This window comes from Nipponia nippon, unplaced genomic scaffold (assembly GCF_047370975.1).
Source record: "Nipponia nippon isolate SJK-2023a ecotype South Korea unplaced genomic scaffold, ASM4737097v1 scaffold_4, whole genome shotgun sequence".
NCBI lineage: Eukaryota > Metazoa > Chordata > Aves > Pelecaniformes > Threskiornithidae > Nipponia > Nipponia nippon.
The window spans coordinates 125626458-125649739 of record NW_028262358.1 but is presented as its reverse complement, the minus strand read 5'-3'; the positions used below and the strand labels follow the sequence as shown (position 1 = coordinate 125649739).

Sequence of the window (23282 nt, the reverse complement as noted above, 5' to 3'; positions counted from 1 at the left end):
GGGGGGGTTCCCAAGCCCTTGGGGGGGTTTCCATGGCATTGCCAACCCCTTGGAGGGGTCTCTGTGGGGCCCCCAGGCCATGGGGGGGGGTCTCTGGGGTTCAGCGGGGACCCCAAGCCCTTGGGGTGTCTCCATGGGGTCCCCAAGCCCTTGGGGGGGGTCGGGGGCTTGGGGGGGCTCAGGCACCCCAGGGTGCTCTGTACCCCCACCCAGCACGCAGGGGCTTCTTGAACCAGGGCTGAGCCAGACCCAGGCTCTGTATTTACGCCCCCCCCGTGCATCCCCCCCCGGCCCCCCATGAATCCCCTCCCCCCCCGAGCACGGCTGCGCCAGCACGGTAGGGAATAATAAAAAAGCATTTATTTCTCTAATAATAAAACCATTTCAAGAAGCACAGGTGAGGGCCGCGGGGCGGGCCGAGCCCCCCCGGACCCCCGCGGCCAGACTGGGGGTGTCGTGTGTGTGTCCCCGCAATCATGGCGTCAGGCATTTCACGCCAGCGTCCTCGGCGTGCCCGCAGTTGGTCTTGCCCCAGCTGGAGAAGCTGCAGCGCAGAAGGCTGTCCTCTGTCCCCTTGCAGGAGACGTCGTCCATCCAGATCCTCCCCGTGCCTGCAAAAACAGGGACCCCGGTGAGCGGCGCCGGCACCGCCATCGGCACCGGCACCGCCATCGGCTGGATCCCCTCCAACCAAGGCCCCGTGCATCGCTGCCTCACCAGGATAAAGCAGAAATAAGTCAAGCCGGTTTTGAACAAAAGGCTTCATCCGATGAGAAAATTCCCTCCCCTAACTCTTCTGTCGTCCCTTCTTTAGAGTAACGTCTATTCGTGGTGTTAAACTATGTATTAGTTCCCGTTGTATGCTGGAATGGAAAGAGGTAGCGGAGTTTTACTGGGGATTTTTGTATTTTTCATGCTTGAGGACTAGAAATAAGGATTTTGCTTCTTGGAAGCTTCACGGAGGATGAAGGATGCCCCTGGACAACGAGATAACGGCAGCATCCCGTAGCCCCCCGACACGGCTTCGAGACCCTCCCAGCATAGCCCGGTGTCGGAGATTGGGGACTGGAGCAAGGCCGGCTCCAGGGACGTCTGGATCAATAGGGAAGCAGCAAGAATGCTGCAAAAATAGAGTTGCTTTGCAAAATTTTCCTATGATTAGTACTCAGCAGCGTGGGTGTTGATTAGTCCAGTATGGTGCACCCAAACGCTTGAAGGGCAGAAGAACCCCCGGTAAAACCACATTTGGGTGCCCCGGTTTGGCTGGGCCACCCCACGTGCAAGAATAAATATCGATTTTGGGGATTTTGCACTTTGCACACCAGCCCCTCTCCTCGGTCGGCACGAATTTTCAGCAGGTTTGCAGGTGACACCAAGCTGAGGGGTGCGGTCGACACGCCTGAGGGACGGGATGGCATCCAGAGGGACCTGGGCAGGCTGGAGAGGTGGGCCCGTGTGAACCTCATGGGCTCAACGAGGCCAAGGGCAAGGTCCTGCACCGGGGTCGGGGCAACCCCCGGTATCAGCACAGGCTGGGGGACGGAGGGATGGAGAGCAGCCCTGCCGAGAAGGACTTGGGGGTGCCGGGGGATGGAAAGCTGGCCACGAGCCGGCAATGTGCGCCGGCGGCCCAGAAAGCCAAGCGTCTCCTGGGCTGCATCCCCCGCAGCGTGGGCAGCGGGGCGAGGGAGGGGATTCTGCCCCTCTGCTCCGCTCTGGGGAGACCCCCTGGAGCCCTGCCTCCAGCTCGGGGGTCCTCAGCACGGGAAGGAGATGGAGCTGTTGGAGCGGGGCCGGAGGAGGCCACCAAAATGGTCAGAGGCTGGAGCAGCTCTGCTGGGGAGAAAGGCTGAGAGAGCTGGGGGGGTTCAGCCTGGAGAGGAGGAGGCTGCGGGCAGAGCTGATTGCGGCCTCTCCGTGCTTAACGGGGGCCGACAAGAAAGGTGGGGACAGGCTTTTTAGCGGGGCCTGCGGCGACAGGACAAGGGGGAATGGTTTTAAACTGAAAGAGGGGAGATTCAGACTGGACAGAAGGAAGAAATTGTTTGTGCTGAGGGCGGTGAGGCCCTGGCCCAGGTTGCCCAGAGCGGTGGGAGATGGCCCATCCCTGGACACGTTCAAGGCCAGGTTGGACGGGGCTCTGAGCACCCTGGTCTGGGTGAAGATGTCCCTGCCCATGGCAGGGGTGGGACTGGGTGGCCTTTGGAGGTCCCTTCCATCCCAAAGCATTCTGTGATTCCATGATTCTCCCCATTCACCCCCACAGAAATGCGGACCCCAGGTCTGCCCGCACAGGTGATGGGTGCAGCACATCTGGCACGTGGCAGTGGGGGAGCCCCACGTTTTGGGGATAAACAATCCCTGTTCTGGAGGAAACACCCCCAGGAGGGATGCCAGCCACCAGCACGTGGTGGGTTGTGGCCATGGCAAGGCACTGGACATGCCACGCTCAACGGGGCATCAATGGAGTTCTGCCATGACCAAAGGTGGCACCGCGGTGTGGCAGGACCTTTGGGGCTCTGCATCTGCTGGGCATCTCCAGGCTGCTGGGCTGGGGGATTTGGGCGCTTTCATTGTCGTGCCGAGGTGGTCATGGGAGGAGGAGCAGCAGCTCTTCCCAGCTGGGAGACCCCAAGTCAAGCCTATCTCCCCAGGCAGGCTCTGGATGACGGCGTGCCAGGATCCCAAGCGGCTGTACCAGTGTTGGGGGGCAGGAGAGGACTGGGGCATGAGACAGGGAAGAAACCCAGGAGTGGGCAACCAGGGCCCTGGTGGTGAAACAAGCTGTGAGGTCTCCCAAGGCTGGTGTGAAGGACACCAAGTCTTGGAGGGGTCCAGCTGTGGTCGCAAAGAAGGTCTGGGCAACCGTCATGTTGATGGCTAGATGATGGCCGTGGTGGCTACCTGCTTTTGGGATCCATCATCTCCTTGGCAGCCTCGAGCAGTTGGAGAGAAGGCAACCGAAGGAGTTAAAAAGCCTACGTGGAAAGGGAGCTGGTCTGGGCAGAAACACCCCAACCCAACGGTTTGGGGCCAAAGGCCACCCCGCTGCCTGCCAAAGTGTTCCTGACATTTCCCCTCTGTTTTTAAGAGCTTTTCCCTTTGTTATTCTAAAAAGAAAATAGATCTTCAAAAGTCACGTCCGGCTGAAAACCCCAAAGCGTTCGTTCAAAAACAAGAAGCCCGGGGACGTTCGGCGGTGCTGAGTCAGCGTGCAGCAGGGCGTGCACGCCGAGGGAGCCGGAGCAGAGGAAGGAGCCGCCTGGGCCAGCGCCAGCAATGTGCTCGCACGCCGTCCCGCAAGCCAACGCCAAAATATTTGGATGCACCCGGGGCTGGTTGTGCTGAATAAACCGGTGTTCGACCAGACCGAAGCTTCTCGGGCCACCACAGCCCCTGTCCTGCTCATGGGGGACGTGCTGGATGCCTCCAGGCTCATTTTTTGGGGGGCTCTGGTTTATTTATGGGCTGGCCCCAGGTATCTATGCCAGGCAAGGTGAGGGGAGAGGTGGAAGGGTCTTACCTTGGCCAAACCGGGCCATGCGGTACACCTCCTCGGCGCCTCGGAAGCCCAGCATCCGGCACACCACGTCTCCATCCTTCTTGTCCCAGCCGTCATCGCACACCGTGCCCCAACGCCGGTCGTAGAAGACCTCCACCCGTCCCTCGTGGGAGCCGGAGCCGTTCACCAGCCGAATCGTCCCCTCCTCGGTGGCTGCTGGTGGGAAGAGAGAGGGAGATCAGAGGGGACATGGTGGCATCTCCAAGTGCTGCCCCTCACCCGCCTTGGACCACCTCCCATGCCCTCTCCGTGGTGTGTGCGGCTGCAGAAAGCACTGGGTGATGCACCTCCAGGAGACCTGGGGACATCCCACCACTGTTGGGTACGGTGCGGGAGGGGTCCCATCAAACCCAGGGTTCTGTTGGAGGACGCTGAGCCTTGCAATGGTCACGCCACTGGGACCTGTTTGCAGCCTAAGGTGCTGCAGGAAGGGCAGGCACCGACCAAGGATCAGTCCTGAAGCCATCAAGGTGAGACCAAACGGAGACAGCTCAGGCTTGCGATGAGAAGAGAGATCTGAGCAACTGAGTGAGGTGCCAGCAAAACCAGGGCAGAGCGTTTCCCAAAGGGACTATGAAAGGAGACTGCAGGTGGCGAGGAGGCTCTTCCAGCCTGGAGACAGGGCCCTGGACCAAGTCCATGCTGCCCAGGTGGACCCCGACTTCATGCTTGAGGGGACGGTGAGGGTCCGAAATGCCAAAGTGGGGTGGGGGGACTTGGCTTGTCCTCCTCCCCACCATGGCGTTGCTCCCTCCGCTCCCAGTTGCCTTTCTGTGGCTGCTCAGCCTTCCTCCCCCATCACCACCCTCCTGCTAGGCAAGACCGGCACGGTCGCCCTTCATCCTTCAGCCGGGGAGAGGCACGGGGGGTGGTGGTTTATCTGACGGGGATGACCGAGGAGCTCAGCACCAAAACCAAACCGCAACGGTTCTTCCTCCACCCCCAGCCAAGGAAACCCAGAGAAAGGAACACACCACAAATCCCATTATTTGGGACGAAAAAGGGGTTGAAAATCGCTGTCAGGCAGCTGGGCTCGCTCCATGACTCACCGCGGGCTGGGCCGGCAGCCGAGGGTGGAGCTGGGCTCCCCCAAACAAGGTTCCACTGCAGCTGCTCAGAGATTTTTATTTAAAGCCATTTTCTCAAAGCCAGGGTTTGGGCTTGGTTTTTTTTTTTCCCCTATCAAAACCCACCTTCCCATTGGAAATGCTCAATGACATTACTTCTCAAATGCGAAGATAAATGGGGTTTGGATTGCTGCGTGGAGCATTTCCAGGCAGACCAGGGTCTCCTCCTTGATGACCGTCAACACTCCAGCTCATCCTCTACATCCCATGCTGATCCCTGGTGGAGAGGGGCTCGGGGGGCTGCACCCCGCTTCCACGCCACCAAAACCACAGCAGCCACAGCCGCCACCAACGTCCCAGCAATGTAAAAGGGAACAAAAACTTCTCCCCGGTGATTTTGCCCGTACGTGGACCATGGGAGCGTCTCAAGTGATGAACCCAAAAGGTCTCCGCCTCACCAAGAGGTGACCATTGCGGAGGGAGCTGCCAAGAGCCGGGTAAAACTTGACGTTGGTCCAACATCTGCTTTAACTCCGCGGTGGTGGGATGTTGCAGGCAGCCGTGCTACGGTCTCTTCAGGCACCTTGGCCAACTACGCTGGTGACCATGAGGTCGGCCAAGGTGGGCAAAGCAGGGTCCCAGCTTGCCCCAGGCTCTTGGAGCTGGGAGGTGCAGGGTTAATGGGACATTTGGAGACCGGAGCAGCGTTTGCACAGAGATGCAAGGGGTTTGGGCACTGATGGCTGGCTGGGACCTGCAGAAAAGTTGTTTCTTTCATGTTTCAGGCTCTGGGTTTTCCCTGGCTTGCTCCCAGTGGGAACAGGGCCACCTCTTCCAATGACCTCCAGAAAGCACAGTCCTTGCTTGGCCTTACCACTGGCCAATCTCCCACTTCCAGGACCCACTCGGGGTCAGGCTCAAGACGGGGTCTGGAAACCCTGAGTGTGTTTTCCTGGATCTGGGCAGAGCATCGGGTTCACAGAGGAGCCAGGAAACATCTCGTGCTGTCCCTGAACCATCTCGCTGGTATTTTGCACAGCTCTGCCATGGACCCGAGAGGTGGCATCACATCTCGGCCAAGGGGCTCGTTTGGGATGCTGCCGGCTGTTGTTTTCAGTGAGTCCTGGTAATGAAACCCGATTGCTCTCCGGGATGGGACGCCTCCTCCCAGCCATCGTGCAGCTTTGCCGAGGCAGCTGCCTTGGCTCACCCCGGGGATGGTGTCATCTGAGGGCTGGATGAAGCCACCCTTCCCAGTTGAACACGTGCGCCGGAGCTGCCAGGGGAGCTGCTCCTGCCAAGCCAAGCTTGTGCCGGCTCCAACACCGGCGTCCCCTGCTAGGGAGCCAACCCAACCTCCCTGCTCCAAGCAAGCAAGTGGAGAGCGGGATGTGGCCAGGGAAACCCAGGGTCCCGGCCAGGGAAACGCAGGGTCCAGCACTTCTCCTCCACTGCTCAGGCCGAGGTGGCGAGCCATGCGGTGCCACCCTCCCGGCTCCACGTGTTTGGTGACCCCGGCCACCGGCACTGCGGCACCTGGGGGGTCCCCTTGCCTGCCTGCTCTCCCGGCACCAGGGAACGCCGTAGCTTTGGGACCATTCTCCCTCTTGCGCTCTGGAGCATCCCAGGGCATGGGATCCTTCCCCAGGTGCCGTCGCCTCGTGTCTGCAACGGCTACGGGAAAGCAACAGCTAATGGCCACGTGGACTGAGCCCGAGGCGTGGAGGTGGAGGCCCCTGGAAGGCAGCAATCCCCTCTGTGAAACCATCCAGCTCTGCCTCCAAAGCCATCCTGGTGCCAGGACAGCAGGCAGGTGACCGACGGTCCAGGACCAGCTCCCTGTCTCCAACCCAGTTGCTCATCCCGACGTCCTCGTTCCTCCCCCTGCGAGTCCGTCCCCACCCCGCTCTCTCCTGGATGCTCCTCGGAGCCCGTGCATGCTGGAGGACAACGACCTCTTCTCCAAGGAGGGGAGGAGATGTGCAATCAGGGCACGGATCCAGGCACCACCAGGATGTTCCCATTAATCAGCAGGGTGAGGGCTGCTAATAAAGCCGCAGAGCTCAGCCACGTGAGTCCTGGCCACAGCCTTTCCACTTAGCCTCTAACAAGTATTACTTAGAGGGCTAATAAAAGCTAATAAAACCCAGAAGTCTCCTCCCAGACCGGTGCCAGCTGCCCAGAACGGCCCCGCAGACCAGCTCATCCCAGCCCAGCCCAGCCTGGGGCTGTTTTGGTGCCCTGGGGACTCTGCAAAAGCTGCAGCTGGGGTCAGGGCTGCGCTCAGGTCCTGGTCCCGGCGAGCTGGCGGAGCCACCAGGAGACGCACGGGGCCCAAAGCGGGTTGTCCACCTGGTTGTGCTGCAGAAGGCTGCCCAGGATCGGGCCCTCCCGGGCTGCGGCTCCAGAGCAGCACAGGAGCATCCCAGCCGTGCTCTCTGCCTGCAGCAACCCCCTGCCTGCGAAGCAGCCCAGCCCCCGCCATCTCTGAGCAGCTCCCTGGCCCCTTCCCTCTCCACTGTACCCAATAAACACCAAAAGCATCATTTCTTCCTCATCGACATTTGTTTTTGCTGCAGCAATTACTTCCAAAGCCCTTGATCTCCCCGCTGCCCAGCCTCCAAAAAAAAAAGCAAAACAAGAAAGGAAAGGCTAAAGAGGAGAAATAACCCCTGGTGGCCAAAAAAACAAGGGCCTGATTCTTTACAGCTCGGCTGAGATCTCATCTCGCCCCTGGTAATGGATCCCGGCTTCCCTGGGCTCCCCACCGTCCTCTCCCACTGCCCCTGCTCCGCTCCGGTCCCTTCGGGTTGGGAATATGGATGCAAACATCAGGTTTCCAGGGGGGGAGATGCGGGGTACGTCTATCCCAGGAAATTAAGTAGTGACATAGCCCGTCATTTGTACTTTCCGGATGGGAACCAGCTGCGCTCGCCCACCGAGCAGGGGCTGGAGGGGGCTGGGGTCCTCGGTCCTTGCTGGGGTGCTGGTGCCTCCCACCGTGGTGCTCCCCACTCCCCAGCTGCCGCCGCCGCTGCTCCCCTGCCGCATCCGCGCTCTCGCTTGGCACCGCTTGGGTGTCGTGGTGGCCGACGGCAGGGACCTGGAGCCCCTGCGTGGGCACCTGAGGCAGCAGGGATGATGTCCCTGGGGTGTCAGGAGGGACGTCCCCAAGGAGGGATGTCCTTGGGGTGGCAGGAGGGATGTCCCCAAGGAGGGATGTCCCTGGGGTGGCAGGAGGGATGTCCCCAAGGAGGGATGTCCCCAAGGAGGAAGGAGAGATGCCCTCAGGGTAGCAGGAGGGATGTCCCTGGGGTGACAGGAGGGATGTCCAAAGCTTGGAGGAAACCATCAGCATCTCCAGGGGTCTCAGGGACCGGCTCCTTGCACAGCAGAGCCGTAGCGCAGCAGAGGGTGGGCAGGATCCGGCCCCGGGCTCATTCCCTGCTATTTCTCGGCTTGCCAGCCCGGAAGGCCAACGCTGGGCATCGGTGGGCACGCGCTGGTCTCGGCCCCGCAGGAAATCCCAAAGCAATGGCAGCGCTGCCGGGCACGGCCACGGTCAGCAGCACGGTGTGGCCCAAGTGCCAAACGGGCATTTCCATCTTTTTAAGCCTTGGAAAAATGTTTCCTCTGGCCAGTCCTGCCATGGGGCAATGGGTAGAAGAGATGGAAGATCTCTTGATGGAAGATGGAAGATCCCCTTCCAGCTCCTCGTTCCTCTCGCTGCCAGCTCCGGGCTGTCCCCAGGCTGGTGATGATCCTGTTTGCCAGCAAAACGCCTGCACAGTCGGGTAGCTCAGCCCTGAGCTTGATCCTATCGGTGCCCTGGGAAGAAGCGGGAAGTCTCAGCAGGCTTCGGGCATCCTCAATCCAACCCCCGGCTGGGGTCTCGGCACGCCGAGGGCTCCTGGGGCTGCAAAGCAAGGTGCTTCCCCCTGCTTGGCTCTGCCTTAACGTCACGACCACTTTCCTTGAGCATCCTCGGTCCTCGCACGCTGCCGACATCCCTCTCACCTCCCCGCCGCTCCGGCTCCTTCTTGCCCAGGCAGGAAAACCCAAGCACGGGGCTCAGCAGCCTCATCCCGGCAGCGACCACTGCTTTGCATCTGCCCCCAAACACCACCGAAACCCTGCCCGGAGCACCGGGGAGACAACCACGAGCAAGCACTTACCCGTGCCACCGCCTCGGTCCCCCTTCTCTCCCTTCGGGCCTCGGTCACCTGGTAAAAGAAAGAGCACGGGGCATAAATCTTGCTAAAATCAGATTTTTACTGGATACCTTGCTCTTAGGTAACGCTGTGTGTCTGTAGCTCTTGGGGGGCTTTATCAGTTTGGGGAACTGAGGCACAAAGCAGCAAATGACTTGTCGGCCCCTCTCCTCACCCCCAGCCATGCTGCACGGCGATGGGACCCACCTTCTCACTCCCCCAGCTTCTCCTGGGATGCTTCTTTTTAGAAGCAAAACCAACCAACGCTGAATCTGGGGCTAAAAAAACCCCCTATATAGGGCTGAAAAGGCTTCATTTTGCGGGGTCGGGGGCAGGGTCGTGGTTTCCCGCAGCCTCGATGGAGCATCGCCCCTTCCTGCGCCCAGCTGGTACCTCCTCGCGAGCAGATTTGCTGAACCGAACCCTGTATCCATCGAAAGGCGATGACGCCGGGGGGTTCAGGCCAGCTGGGTAAACAGGCTGCCTTCAAAACCACGCCTATTTCCATATAAAAATAACGAGCCCAATAATCATCTGTGTCATGGCTTGGCTTTCCCCGCGGCTCGCGAGTGTGGGCTGCCTCTGCCGGCGTCCCACCACCTCCCTGAGCCCCTGCCCACGCTCCGGCTTTGCTCCTGGCAGGCAGCGGCCGTGTTTTCCCGTGGTGTGCCTCACTGAAAACACCGTCCTGAGTGGGGCCGTGGCCTTGGCTTTGCTGGTCCTGGCTTTGCCCCGAGGCTGCAGAGGGAAGGGGCCAGGGAAGGCTCCGGGCCGCGATGCTCCGGACGAGCCCCAGCCCTACGGCACGGCCCCGCTTCGACATATCCTCCTCTTTTGTCTCCGTGTAAGAACAACAAACACCACACACACAGAGAAATTTCTTATAAAATAAAATAATAATAATCAACAAAAAAAAAAGCGCGCAGGAAATTCTTGCCCTTTAACTTGGAGGCTCTGGGAAGGCGAGATTGCTCCCCCGGGCAGCCGCAGCTGTGTCAGATGGAGGAAAGCTGCCTGCAGCCTGCCCCGCTGATGGGAACCAGATGACAACAGCCCCCCGAGCCGCGGGAGCGAGGCCAGAGATGCTGCTCGCCGGCACGTGACGGTGCCGGGATGCCAGAGCAGCCCGTGCCCTCCACCACCTTCCTTCCCCAGCCCAGAGGAAAGGGGGTCGGAAAGCAAGTTACGGTTCTTTTGTGTTTGTCCCCAAAAATCCGGCTCTTCTGGAGCAGAAGCACCTTCCCTACAGGGTCTGGGATGCATCCTATAGGGCATCCCATAGGAATGATGGAGAGAGGTGAAGGTGGAAAGATGGAACTCGAGGGATAGGACTATATAGATATTAGGAAAAACTTCTTCACCGAGAGGGTGGTCAAGCACTGGCCCAGGCTGCCCAGGGAGGTGGTTGAGTCCCCATCCCTGGAGGTATTTAAAGAACGGATAGACATGGTGCTCGAGGACATGGTTTAGTGGTGGGCTTGACAGTGCTGGGTTAACGGTTGGACTCGATGATCTTAAGGGTCTTTCCCAAACTTGATGATTCTATGATTCTGTGATTCTATGATAGCAGCTGTGCTGGGCAGAAAAGTCATGGACTGAAATTCCTGGAGTGAATAACTCAACTGCTGTATCGTCGCTGGTCTCATTAGGGAGGTGACAGCAACTGGGACAAGTTGGGGACTTCAGAGATGCTGCAGGGGAAGGAAATACTCTAACGACAGGAGACCTCAACCAGCAGAAATGGTTAGAAACCCTTAAGAAAAAGACCAAGGCAAAAAAAATTTGGCACAAATTGGAAGTGTACCGCACCACTGCAAGAGGAACAGGTTGCCCAGAGCGGTGGGAGATGCCCCATCCCTGGACACATCCAAGGCCAGGTTGGACGGGGCTCTGAGCACCCTGGTCTGGTTGGAGATGTCCCTGCCCATGGCAGGGGTGGGACTGGGTGGCCTTTGGAGGTCCCTTCCCACCCAAACCATTCAGTGATTTGATGCTGCTCGCCTGGGAGCCCTTATGCGGGTGTCCTTAGCCAACGGAGTGCACCTGGGTCTCCAAAAAGCAGTAGATGGGCTCAGCTTAAAGATGCTGAGCTATTAAAAATGGGGCCAGGGGCTCTTGAGGAGCAGGAACTGGTTACGGACAGGGAAGGAGGAGCTGGTGCAATGGGCTCTGTGGCTGGACCCATCCCAAACGCTACCGGGGAAGAGCCCATCATCGGAGCCGACGCTGCTTCAGGATGGGTTCGTGGGTCTAACAAAAGCCCACCGTCCTAGGTGTGCTTGTCCTCCCCATCCCCGACCTGTGCTACGCCATTAGGCTTGAGCTGCGTTGCTTTTTTGTTGTTTGTTGTTTTTTTTTTAGCTTCGTATACATCTGGCAGAGGAAAGGCCCTTTAAAAGAAAGAAGCGGTTTATGGACGATGCCAACATTCTCAAGCGTGCTTTAAAACGCATCCCATCCCCTCTGCCTGATCCTTCCCCACCCGCCTCGCCTTCTCCCGTGCACTCCTCCAAGCTCCTTCATTTCCTCACTCTCCTGGAAAGCTTTTCTTCTTATTTTCTCTTTTTCCTGTCTTCCCATCTCTCTTTTCCCCACAGTAGCTCTCCGGCGAGCAGAGAACAGCCCCTTCGGTGGCAAAGCTTGCTGACTTCACCCTGGGCTCAAGCCCAGCTCCCCGAGGTGTCAGGGCTGGAGAGCATCCCTAGCTGGGGACAGAGCCCCCGTGAGCTGGAAAGGAGAGAGCCTCGGGGCTGGGACAGAGCCCACGAGTTCAGGAGAGCCCCTTGCTGGCATCACCGCTGGTCCTACCAGGAGGTCCTGCCTGGTGCCTTCACCCAACGAATGTCGAGGTCTTGCTCGGCTGTTTCCCACGGCGGGTAAATCAGTGCAGCTCAGTCTGGTTTTTCTGGACTCTGCACACAATTTTGGCACGGATGCCATGACGAGGGACCCTCAGATCTTCCCATGGCAGAAGCTCGGTCCCCACCGACGTCCTGCTCCTGGGCATCACCTCTGCTCCAAAAAATCAGCACTGCTGAGAGAGGCAGGGCACAAAACCTGCAAAGCTCATGGGAGAGGACATCGCTGGAAGAGGGTGGAAAGAGCTCCTGGGTCTGCAGGGGGAGGTGGACCACCATGGTCTTGGAGCAAGCCCCAGGAGAAGCTGCCAAACCCCCATCTTCACAGACAGAAACATGTTCTGCCTTCAGCGACATGCCAAAAACCTCCTCCTTGCCTGCACGTCGTGTTTCAGAACGGGACTTCTCTATTGCCCCAAATTTATCTATAAATCAGCGATCCCTACCTTGGCTCATTTATTGCCGTTTCCTCCTGAACATGTTCCCTGCACGATGTTCTCCATGGAAGAGCGAAGACTGATGTATGTTCACTTTCCAGAATAATTTTCCCCATTTGGAAACAAGGAAAATAATACTCCACTGGGGTAATTTTGAGGGAAAAATGCATCAAGGATAGGAAAATACCAACAAGGGAAAATACTCGGGACTCCGCTGCGGAGAGGAGAAGCTGTCCCTCGACCAGGTCAGACCATCTCTGCGAGATGGTTTGACCTGGGATTTTCGGTGAGGAGGCTCGTCCGCCCCAGATGCCCCTCACCCCAGGACAGGCTGCATTTCCCGGGGACCCGATAGCTCTCCTGTGCTCAGAAGAAAGTCATTATAGATGTGTAAGACTAGTGCTGCAGAAAAACAGGCCTTCACTTCAAGCCTGGGCTTGGACCGTTGCCTGGCTCGGTGTCTGTTTCCTATAAATTTCAGAGAATCCCATAAACTGCAGAAATTCAGTGCTTGCTGCCAGCGTGGTTTGCTGTTTATTGCAGAAGGGGTTGGATGAAACCCCCTTATCTGAGCACCTCTGACCCCCGGGAGGTGGGAAACAGGGGCTGTAGTTTGGGGCTCCCTTCATAGGGGACATATCCAAGCCCTGGAAGTGACCTCCATCCACATGGGCCAGCAAGGGGAGGTGGAGGGAGGGACCCCTGTGCTGGTGATGGGCTCTGGTGGGACCTGGGGGTGGTCCATCCCCCTGGAGGGAACGCCTAATGGCTTCGCTGTCGCAGAGTCATCCTCATCCCAAACCAAGGATGCCTCCGAGAAATGCGGTACATCAAGGCCACAGAGCCCTGGAGACAGCTTAACCTTCTTCAAGCCAAGAGGCCTCCTCAGATACAGGGATCACTCTACTTCAGCGAAAGGATGATAGCTACAAGCAATACACCGCATGGGAAAGATCCGCCAACCCTTTGGCATGTCGTCCGACCCATCGCTTCCCAAAACCAACAGCAGAAGCGCTTCATCTCCCCGGGCAAGGGGGCGTGAGAAGAAGACCAGCTTTGGGGAAGGGTGACCAAGCTCATGGGGCTTGATGCTCTACTACTGTGGCGTGGCCATGGCTCTCCCCTGGAGGCAGGGGCTGTGCTGGGGGTGGTCTCCACCACCTCCTGGGCTGGTAAGCACTGGAGAAAGGCTTCATCCTCAGTGTTGTGTCTCCAGAGAGCTCCTTGCTGGAGCTGTGATGCCCACCATGGGGTCTGTTAACATGGCTCAGCACTGATCCAGCACGGCAGCTCTAAACATCTCTGTCTTAGGGGTGGAAACGTGATGCAGGAGCCCATCAACCTCCTCCCTCCAGAAGGGACACATCCCCCGGGGATGCGCTTTGCAGAACAAATCTGGCATCAGGGCTTGGTCCTCTACTGAAGCCCCATTCAACCAGCCCAGGCTCCTTGGGATAATTTACTTGTCTAATGAGTGCTTGGCACCGGCCAGTGAGAAAAGCCCACTTTCCTCTGCGCCGGGGAAAGAAAGGAAACCGCAGTCCCAAAACGCGTTGTGGTTTTGGTTGGCAGACCTCGGCGTTTGATGCGTTGCCAGGAACATCTCGGCGCCGACGTCTCCCTTGCGTTAGCACCCGTCCCTGCAGCACTCACGCCTTTGCACGGCTTGTGCCAGGGATGCATCCAGGCGTTAGTTTGTCCTCCCACAGCATCGGGCCAGGCATTTTCACCCCGCAGCTCGGGTAAAGTCCTGCACTCCCACACCACGATATTGCAATCCTGCAGGCCAGAGTTACCTCCCAAAAACCTGAGAGATAGTGCTGGAAAACAAGCGTGAAATGCTGGCTTCTTTATTTTTCCAGCATGTAGGGCTCTGTGCCCCGCTAGCAGCCTCTGCCTTGGTAGGAGAATGGAGACTTGTCCCAGCTACACCAGCCCAGAAACCCTGGGTCTCCAGGTAGATGGGACGGGGTGATGGAAATAGCACCTAGCAGCGTTTTTCAAGACTACACAGCACTGCATCTAAGCAGCCAAGTGGCCTGGAGAGCCATCTCCAGCAGCTAACGGGCCCCAGGAGGCCAGCTTGTGCCCAGACTGGGGTGACTGGGAGAGCGGTGGGATGAACAGACCCATCGTGTCAGCAGGGACGGTGATGATAGCAGCGACGGCTTGAGGAAAAGAGGACCAGACAGGCACTAATCCTGCAGGAGACCTTCTTGCCTTGGGCTGGGGCTTCAGGCTGCTCCCTTGCTACAAAAGGAGGCCACCAGCAGCATCTCATCTCCTGCATCTCCTTTCTACCTGGACCTAAAGCTTCCTGGGGCTGCACTGGGAGGCACTGGCACTGGGAGGCGGGTGGTGTGTCCCTAGGAAAGGTCCTTGTCCTAAACACACCATGAAGTGGAGAAGCGATGGAAGATGTGCTCCTGCCTCTAGACTACAAGGAGCTTTCTGGTGGCATGCAAGGTACAGGAGATGGCCACCGCTGTGGCTATCGCACATGAAGGATGGGCCACCAAACACGACATGGGGGTCTCACCCCAAGCCCTGCCCCTGGCGAGGACCAGCACTTTGGAGGACATACAGGAAAACTGGACACCGACTCTGGCCAGCTCGATGCCAAGTGTGCAGATAGAGGAGAGAGAGGACATTTAAAGAGGACGCTTTCCTTCAGCTTTCACACGTGCAATTCACCCAGGGAGCTTGCTGCATGAAAGCAAGAGCTTGTAAGACGAATAACACAGCAACACCCCCTGCCCAGAGCACTGCCTGCACGGCTCCGGGCATTTTCCAGACTCGGACACTGGTCTGTGGCCACGGTCCCAGCTCCTGGTGGCCAGCGTGGCCACGTTGCAGGTCAACATCACCCACAAGCATGAGATGAGTGCACCGCTTTGGCCCCTTTGGCTCTGCCCAGGGAGGTGCTGCTTCCTTGGGCTGGGTTCTTCCTGCCTCCCCCTGCCCACGAGGCATTTTGAGGCAGAAAGAGCATGTTTTGGGATTATCCAGCCTGTTTTAAGTTGCAGCATGGAACTTCTTTTAATAGGTCTCCTGGGACAGATCTGTCCTGCTAAATAGGTGCGTGGCCACTTCCTACACCCACAGCTTCTCCCTGCTCTTAGCCGGGGCGTGGTGAGGCGCTGCGAAACCACAGCGAGCCAGAAAAGGTCACCAGAAAACAAACACAAGGCTATTCCTAAAACCCTGCCGGAGCCAAGCATGGGAGGGCAGCCCACGGGGCTCTGGCGAGTGCCTGGTGCAGGCAGCGCTGCCTGCCTGCCTGCGCTGAGCCCCACTGCCTGGCTGGAGCATCACAGCCCCAACTGTTTTGCTCTTCTCCCTCCAATCCCTGGACTTTCTCCACTGCTCTGCCTCGGTGGAAAGGTCTCGGTGCAGAGGTTGTTCATGTGCACGCTCCCAGCTCCGCAAGGTTTCCTCCTCCAGGAGCTCCAGGTGGGTACCAAGCCAGGGGACCCACCACTCACCCCCCACCCATGACCAGTGTCTCTGCCCCTCATCCCAGTGGTCTCCAGAGCCAGTTTGCTGCCCAACAAGCCCAGCCAGACCCCACGACCCACCTGGGAGCATGCACAGAAGCTGGTCCTTACCTTTGAATCCCCGCATCCCCACTGGACCGGGAGGGCCAAGGTCTCCTTGGTCCCCTTTCAAGCCACGTGGTCCTGGTGGTCCCCTCTCCCCGGGTAGCCCTGGAGCAAGGACAAAGGGGCAAAATGACCCTGTTGCAGCAGAGATCTACACAAACCAGACATTCACACACACGTGCGCGTGTCCTGCTTGCCAGCAGACGGGCCACGTGGTCTCTGGTTCTTTGCCAGAAGCCGGCAACAATCAGGAGACACCTGAGAGTCCAGCCCATCCTCTCTTTCTGTATCCACGGGACAGATTTAACCCAGAGATGGGCTGGTGCTAATGCAGCTCTGAGCACCTTAAGGCTCAGATTAAGGTAACTGGGCTTCAAAGCTCGAGACCAAGGAGGAAAAGCCAGGAGCCAGGGTGGAGCAGCCACCCCAAGGAGACATGATGTGCCCAGCATGAGCTGCAGGTCCCTTGCATCCATGTGTGCTGACCAGGTAGGTTTGCTGTTTATTGGAGAAGGGTTTGGATTAAAACCCCTGACCTCCGGGAGGTGGGAAACGGGGGCTTTAGTCTGGGAGCTTGGGCTCCCTTTGTAGGGGACACATCCGAACCCCAGAGGTGACCTCCGTCCATGGGGGCCAGCAAGGGGAGGTGGAGGGAGGGACCCCTGTGCTGGTGATGGGCTCCGGTGGGACCTGGGGGTGGTCCCACCAGGCCGACTCAGCCTGAGCCCAAGTTTGGGTCAGATCTGAAGCTCCTGGGGGAGAAGCCCTTCAGACAGAGCTCCTCCAGCACCCGAGCTCAGCCCCTTGCTTGGCACGATGCTGCTGGTCTCCCCTGCCCCGCGGAGGGAGCCCCAGATTCCCTTGGCACTGCGCCTTCCACCCCTCCTGGGCAGAGCTTTTCCAAACTTAGTCAATATTTTCCTCCTGGTTTAAGAGGAGAAAAAAAGCTGCCAGGAGGAATTTGGGCACCAGCTCCAGTGGACATGGTCTGGGGCTTAATTCTTTCCCTGCTGCACCCGGCCAACACCTCACCTCCCTCCCGGGGGGATGCTCCAGCATGTCAGGACCTGGCTTCGTATTTGGGTAGAGGAGCTGGGGCAGAGGCAGGGTGGTAGATTCACTGTGCAAAAGGGGATTTACCAGGGATGCTTTACAAGGCCTGGCTGCACCTGAACCTGACCTTCTCGTATCCAAAGGGCTGTGACCACATCCAGAAAAGCACCAGAGAAAGCGAGACAGAGAAAGACCTAAAAATAGTGGCCCTTTCAGCAACTCTTCCCGAAGGTGAACCCTCCAGAGATTGTTTTGTTTTTCTGTTTAAACAAAAAAGAAAGAAAAAAGGAAAGAAGCCAGACGATATATTTCTGATGCTTGTTACACCCAAGAAAAACAGCCATGAATCTGTCAACGCAAAAAAATATAGCCGTCGGTGAAATGAGCACGGGCAGCCAAGGCTGAGAAGGGTTTTCAGAGAGCGATCGGGTTTCCAGGCTGGCTCTGCCTCGCTTGGCTGGTCCTGCCGCCCGCCGGGGAGCGGGGGGAAACGGGGTACCAACATACCAGGTTTTAAGCCCAGCCCAAAGCCGGTGGCTCAGATGCACGGGGCTGGGGAGCTGAACCTGACTCTGACACCAATAGCCCTACGTGGGTCGTGTCCTCAGCAGCCAAGGTGAAGCCATGGCAACCTCTGGGATGGAGAAGGAGGTCCATGCCCCAGGCGGGACGGATCCTGTTGCCTCAATAGGAAAAAGCCTCTTGGGGACAAAAAGCCCTCACCAGAAGGGATCCTCCATCACCTCTGCACCATCCCCAGCTCCTGGATGCAAAGCCAGTATTTCTAGGTCTGGCTTAAAATTAGAAACAGGCTCAAGCCGAGTCCTGTTTCTCAGGGTGGGGGGTGTCTTCTGTTGGTTTTTTAATTGAATTTCTCTCAAAAACAATGGTCGGAATTAAGAAGGGGAAAAAAAATTGGCATTCTTGACTTTGAAAAAAATGTCCTGTGGAAAGCCTCAGAGCTGCAGCCGGTGGCCAAGTCCCCTCTGCCAGGCTGGAGGGACCCCGCGCCGGCTCCCCGTGTGCTGCCGGGGGGGTGCAGGCAGCAGAACCAGCCCTGGCACCTTGCAAGGGCTTGGTTTGGGTGAGCACAGGGTGGCGGCAGCTCCTGCACCAACCTGAGCGGGGTGGCTGTGTCAAAGGAGCCTGAGGGCATCAACCTGCAGGTGACGGACCCTTGCAGCTCTCCCTGTCCTGGGGCCAGCGGGGAGATGAGAGAGAGTTTTTGCCCCTCAAGACTGGCAGTCTGGCAGGAGATGGGGCAGCAGGTTAATCCTGTTGCTCTTCAAGACTTGTGCACAGCCAGCGAGGTCCCAAGGGACAGGTTGGGAAGTCACCAGGAGTCATCCCGTTGACTCTATGGACTTTGGGTGAAGGCTTGCAGGGTTACGGGCACCCTGGACACGTTTTTCCTTACCTCGCAGCCCAGGCAGGCCGGGAAGACCAGGTTCACCCTCCATCCCTTCATTGCCTTGGTCTCCTTTGGGTCCTGGTGGCCCTGAAACACAACAGGTATCGGAATGCAGCCATCGCGCCCCAGCTTTGCAGCCGTGCAGCAGATGCATGAGTGCATGCACCCACCCTTCACTGGCCGTCATCATTTATCAGGTGCCCAGGGAACTCTCATAAACACAGACCCCAGCAGACAGCAGCAAAGTGGCCGTGAGGGGGCTTGCCAGCAGCCTGTTTCCATGACTTATGGATTTTAAAGGCCAAACACGACTCCATCAACCTGTCTCACGTGCCAGAAAACTTCACCTTGCAGCTCCTGTGGTTCCACCTGAGCGTGGCTCTATGGGAAATTCCAACCTCCCGGAATTCCCTTTCGACCCAAAGTTGTGACATCTCCAACGAAATAACGTTAAGAAAAAAAAAAGAAAAAAAGAAAAAAAGAAATGCATTTTGAAAATACTGAGATGAACTTTTAGGAGGGGATTTGCATCGCTGATCTCATCAGGAACTAGCCATCGGTAATGGCTTTTCGGCGTAAACTCTCGTGAGCGAGCAGAAAGTCCAACCCAGTAACAGAGTTATATTTCTCAGCCTGCAAAGGGCCAAGTCTGCAAAGCTGAAAACAATTATGAGCTAAATCAATTGGAAGAAAGAATTTGAACAGAAAAAAAATGACTCATGGGATGACAGAAAAGAGGGCAGAGAGAGGCCTGGAGGGGTCACTTGGTCTTTGTCCTACCAAGCCAGGGTGATAATTGGAAACTGTTAAACACTGTTTTCCTAGAAACCCCAAAGGCCATAATCTCACAGTTGTGTGGAAAGCGAACAACCGCTCGAGGCTATATGTGACGGGGTAGCGCAAAAGGAGCAGGAGAGGAAGAGGAGGGATGTTTAGCAATCCTAATGAATGAGTAATTAGGATCTGCAAATATTATGCAGAAATTAGCGGGTTCCTGAGCAGAGGAACCGCAGCAATCTCAGCAAACGGCCGAGCTGGAGATGGTCAGGGGCTGGGAGAGGACTACGGGGAGATACTGCGTTAGCTTGCCCTGGGTCTCCTCTTCCCCAGATGATGCACATCTCTGGGTGCCGAGAGAATGTGGGGACTAGATCCTGGGGACACGTCTCCTGTTGGCAAAACAAAAGGATGCAAAGAACAATGGACACCCGGGAGAGCCGAGTACAATGAGGAGGCATTTTTGGGTGGGAAGGAGAGGAACCACGCACACCAGCGACGCTGCCGGGCCCAGGGTAGGAGAGGCAGGAGTCTCCGTGATGCAGAAGGTCCAGCAATGTTCAAGAGCTGCTCCACGGGGGGACGTGGGGCAGGAGCCAGGCGAGGTGTGCGCTGCATGAAGATGCTGGGATGGTTGGTGAACCAGTTTTCATCCCCTTAGCATTAAAGAAGGGCGTTACACAACAGCCATTAAATCACAGAAGGGTTTGGGATGGAAGGGACCTCCAAAGGCCACCCAGTCCCACCCCTGCCATAAGCAGGGACATCTTCACCCAGATCAGGGTGCTCAGAGCCCCGTCCAACCTGGCCTTGAGTGTGTCCAGGGATGGGCCATCTCCCACCGCTCTGGGCAACCTGGGCCAGTGCCTCACCACCCTCAGCGTAAAACTATATGTACTTAAATCCGCTTACTTGCCTGCTGGAGTCTGAAAAACTGAATAGATGGGCAAATAAATAAGCAATAGGAAGCACCTGATTGCATAAATAGACAGTGTGAAGTAGAGCCATTGATTTCCAGTGCCCCAAAAGAGCAAGAGGGAGGTCAAGTCCTGCCAGTTTGTTAAAGTGGAACAATGTGGGTATGTTTAGGCTGCCCCGTATCGCCCAACCCCTTCTGAAATAAAGAACTAATGGGCAATGTAGAAGTAAAGAATTAAAATATGTCGATACCGTTAATTTCAGCCTACAGGGCGTTACAGAAAGCAGAGCCTGCCAGAGATCCATGGCTTTATAGAGGTGATGGTGAGTTTGATGGTAGCAGTGGGAGTCTCAAGGCAAAGGGGTTTTCTACCAGCATGTCTCCTGCCTGAAGGCCCCAAGTGTCCTGGGATGAGCAGTGAAAGCTCTGCATGACCCAGCCATGCTCTTGGGTTCAGGTCAAGGTCTTCCCTCCCCTGCTGCACCCCAGCACAGCAAAGGTTAGGCTGCTGAAAACCACTTGCTTAAACAAAACAGACGCTTTCCCACCACGAGCAAAACTCAAAGCGACCCTGGAAACATCTGCGGTGGCAGCCACCGAGGAAAGGCCTCCCATTTCATCACCCTGACTTTGCCCCAAGCATCCTCTCCGAAGGGAAGAGGTCCCACACCAACGGCACTGGAGCAAAACTACCGCTGACACAAAAGGTCTTGCTTCCCCCACGCCGGCTCCAGCATGGCTCGGCTGAGGTCCCCTGTGCGGGGGCAGCTCCGACAACTTCCATCTGCTCTGGTTTTATGGGCACATTGGGAAATAACCCATACTAGGGCCCCACCTCAGTTCTGTTAACCCTGGAAGGGATATGGGAGCTGCCTGCTCGGGGCACCTCTCGGTGGGACGGGGGTTGGAGCTGCCCTTCCTCCTTAAAATCAGCTGCTACAGTGCAGCCCCCGGTCCTCTGCCACCATCTCTTCTCTTCTCTTCTCTTCTCTTCTCTTCTCTTCTCTTCTCTTCTCTTCTCTTCTCTTCTCTTCTCTTCTCTTCTCTTCTCTTCTCTTCTCTTCTCTTCTCTTCTCTTCTCTTCTCTTCTCTTCTCTTCTCTTCTCTTCTCTTCTCTTCTCTTCTCTTCTCTTCTCTTCTCTTCTCTTCTCTTCTCTTCTCTTCTCTTCTCTTCTCTTCTCTTCTCTTCTCCTTTTCTCTCCTCTTCCCTCTCCTCTTCCCTCTCCTCTTCCCTCTCCTCTCCTCTCCTCTCCTCTCCTCTCCTCTCCTCTCCTCTCCTCTCCTCTCCTCTCCTCTCCTCTCCTCTCCTCTCCTCTCCTCTCCTCTCCTCTCCTCTCCTCTCCTCTCCTCTCCTCTCCCATCTCAGAAAAACATCCCACAAGACATCAGGGAGGTCAAGGGCATGGACAGGCTAAGAAGGGAACTAAGTTTCATGGAAGATGACCATGGGCAACAATCTCATCTGCTCCGTAAGAGCTGGAGGCTGGGAGAACACAGCCAGGGAAGAGACAAGTTGTCCCTTATTCCCTTTCCCTAATGCCTGGGGTTAGAAACAGGGCTTGGGGATGGGCAGAGCATTGGACTGATCCTGTTTGCTGGCTCCTAGGTTTTGGCATTCATCCTTCAGAGCTATTCCCACAGTAGTGAACCCTGTGGTCCATCAGCCACCAGAACATCTTCTCCTGGCTATATCCAGGCAGCTCCACGAGTAGAGATGGTCCCATCCCCAGGGACAGCTGGTGGGATGGGACACAGCGAGCAGCTGGGCTGGAGGATGGAGGAGCACTGGGAGGAGCGCTGTAGACACCGTGCCAAGCTGGTCCCCACCCCACAGCGTTCGAGGTTTGCACTCAGGAAAGAAAACCCCAGCCCAGATGCACCCCTGCTTCACCTGCCTGCCTGCACAGGGCTGGGCTGCTCGCTGCATCAGCGGAGGAGAAAAACCCTCCAAAACCAGCAGGATGAGGACTTTCATGACGTGCGCAGATCTGACGGCCAGATGGGACCGTTGCAATCGCCCCGCCAGACCTGCTGCGAGCCAGCACATCCCACCCAGGGAGTTGTGCAAGCGGCTCCGGGCGGGCGGTGGATGATCCCGGGCACCCTCCCTCCTGGTGATACCGGTATTTAAGACCCAGAGCCCCTCTAGTGCTGCGAGGCCAAGCCCTCTCCATGACATGTGAGCTGCTTGGCATGGTCGCCTGCTGGAGACGAGCCTGGGGACCTCCCCAAGCTGCCATCACCAGCAAACAGCCTCAAAAAGCCAGAGCCCAGGGTAGCTGCGGCCGTGGGGGAAGGAAAATGCACCCCCAAGCAGGCAGCCCTGCATCGCCCAGGACTGGCTCTGCCGGTGCAAATCCAACCATGGTGGATTCATCCCAGGACATTTGGAGCTGGGGTAAAGCCAGCTGGGCGCAAGGCTCCCAAATCATCCACAACCCATCGCTGCCGACAGAAAGCGGGGAGGGAGGAGGGATGGGGAGAGAGGGAGGTGGGGGCTGCCAGGAATGTGTCGGAGCGGCGGCTGATAAATCAGGTGCCGGCCCATTGGGAGGGGATTTGTTTTGCTATCTGCTCACGTTAATTGGAGTAATATGGCGCATGGGTGTCGGGCTCCGTGACAGTCCCCTTCCTCAGTGGCTCCATCCAAGAGAGGGTGACGTCCTCCCCATGGCAGTGGGGTGAGGAGAGGGCATGGGGGTGGGTGGGCAGCTATGAAAACCTCAAAGCAGTGGGTGCAACGTGGTCCCAGCAGCCCTGAACCAGGCTACGGGAGCCAACGTCCCCCAGGGACCAGGGAAATGACCCCAATGGTACCCGAGAGTGATGGTTGGCCTGGATGAGGAGATGTAGCTGCTGCGGTTCAAACCACATCTGTCCCCTCTCGGCTCAGCAGACGGCCTTGGCATCAGCCCCTTCCTTCCCCATCTGGTGTTTCAGCTGGAAGCACCAGAAGCGAGCAACAGCCCATTGCATCTCCGCAGGTGCGAACCCACAGCCTAGAAGTGGGACAGCAACTGGTCCCCAACCTCCTGCTCTGCCCCCACAAGCTTGCACTGGGCTCTTCTGTGTTTCTTCATGGTTTTTCCCAGTTCAATCACTGGGACTGTGATCAGGTCATGGCATTTAACAGCCACGCATGTGTTCTGCGTGAATTTGTCCAGCTCCTTTTGGACCTGCTTGGGTTTCTGCCTCCACAAAGTTCTGGAGCAAGGAGCTCCAGCTGGGTGAAAGGTGGTATGTGGGAAAGGGCTGAGTCTCCCCTGGGCTTGCTGCCCACCATTTCGTCGGGTGCCCCCTTTGCTCTCGTGCCATAAATCATGAAGACGTTCATGACTTTGCTGGCTCCCATCACAGCCCTGTGCGGCTGCCCCTGTTCCTGAAG

At 57.4% G+C, this 23282-nt stretch overlaps 1 protein-coding gene across 2 annotated transcripts in view; it reads right to left on the bottom strand.

The window, feature by feature from the left end:
- Window positions 1-337: 337 nt before the first annotated feature.
- The window catches only part of SCARA5 (scavenger receptor class A member 5), a 38270-nt gene continuing 15325 nt past the window's right edge, over window positions 338-23282 (bottom strand). The window contains exons 5-9 of one of the 2 annotated variants that reach the window (XM_087775034.1): window positions 18208-18288; window positions 15744-15842; window positions 8805-8852; window positions 3524-3718; window positions 338-611 (exon numbers count right to left, since the gene is read on the bottom strand). In XM_087775034.1, coding sequence (XP_087631160.1) covers window positions 475-611; window positions 3524-3718; window positions 8805-8852; window positions 15744-15842; window positions 18208-18288 — 560 coding nt within the window. In that variant the 3' untranslated portion in view covers window positions 338-474. The remainder of the gene's footprint in view (window positions 612-3523; window positions 3719-8804; window positions 8853-15743; window positions 15843-18207; window positions 18289-23282) is intronic. The other variant, XM_087775035.1, reaches the window with a different exon arrangement.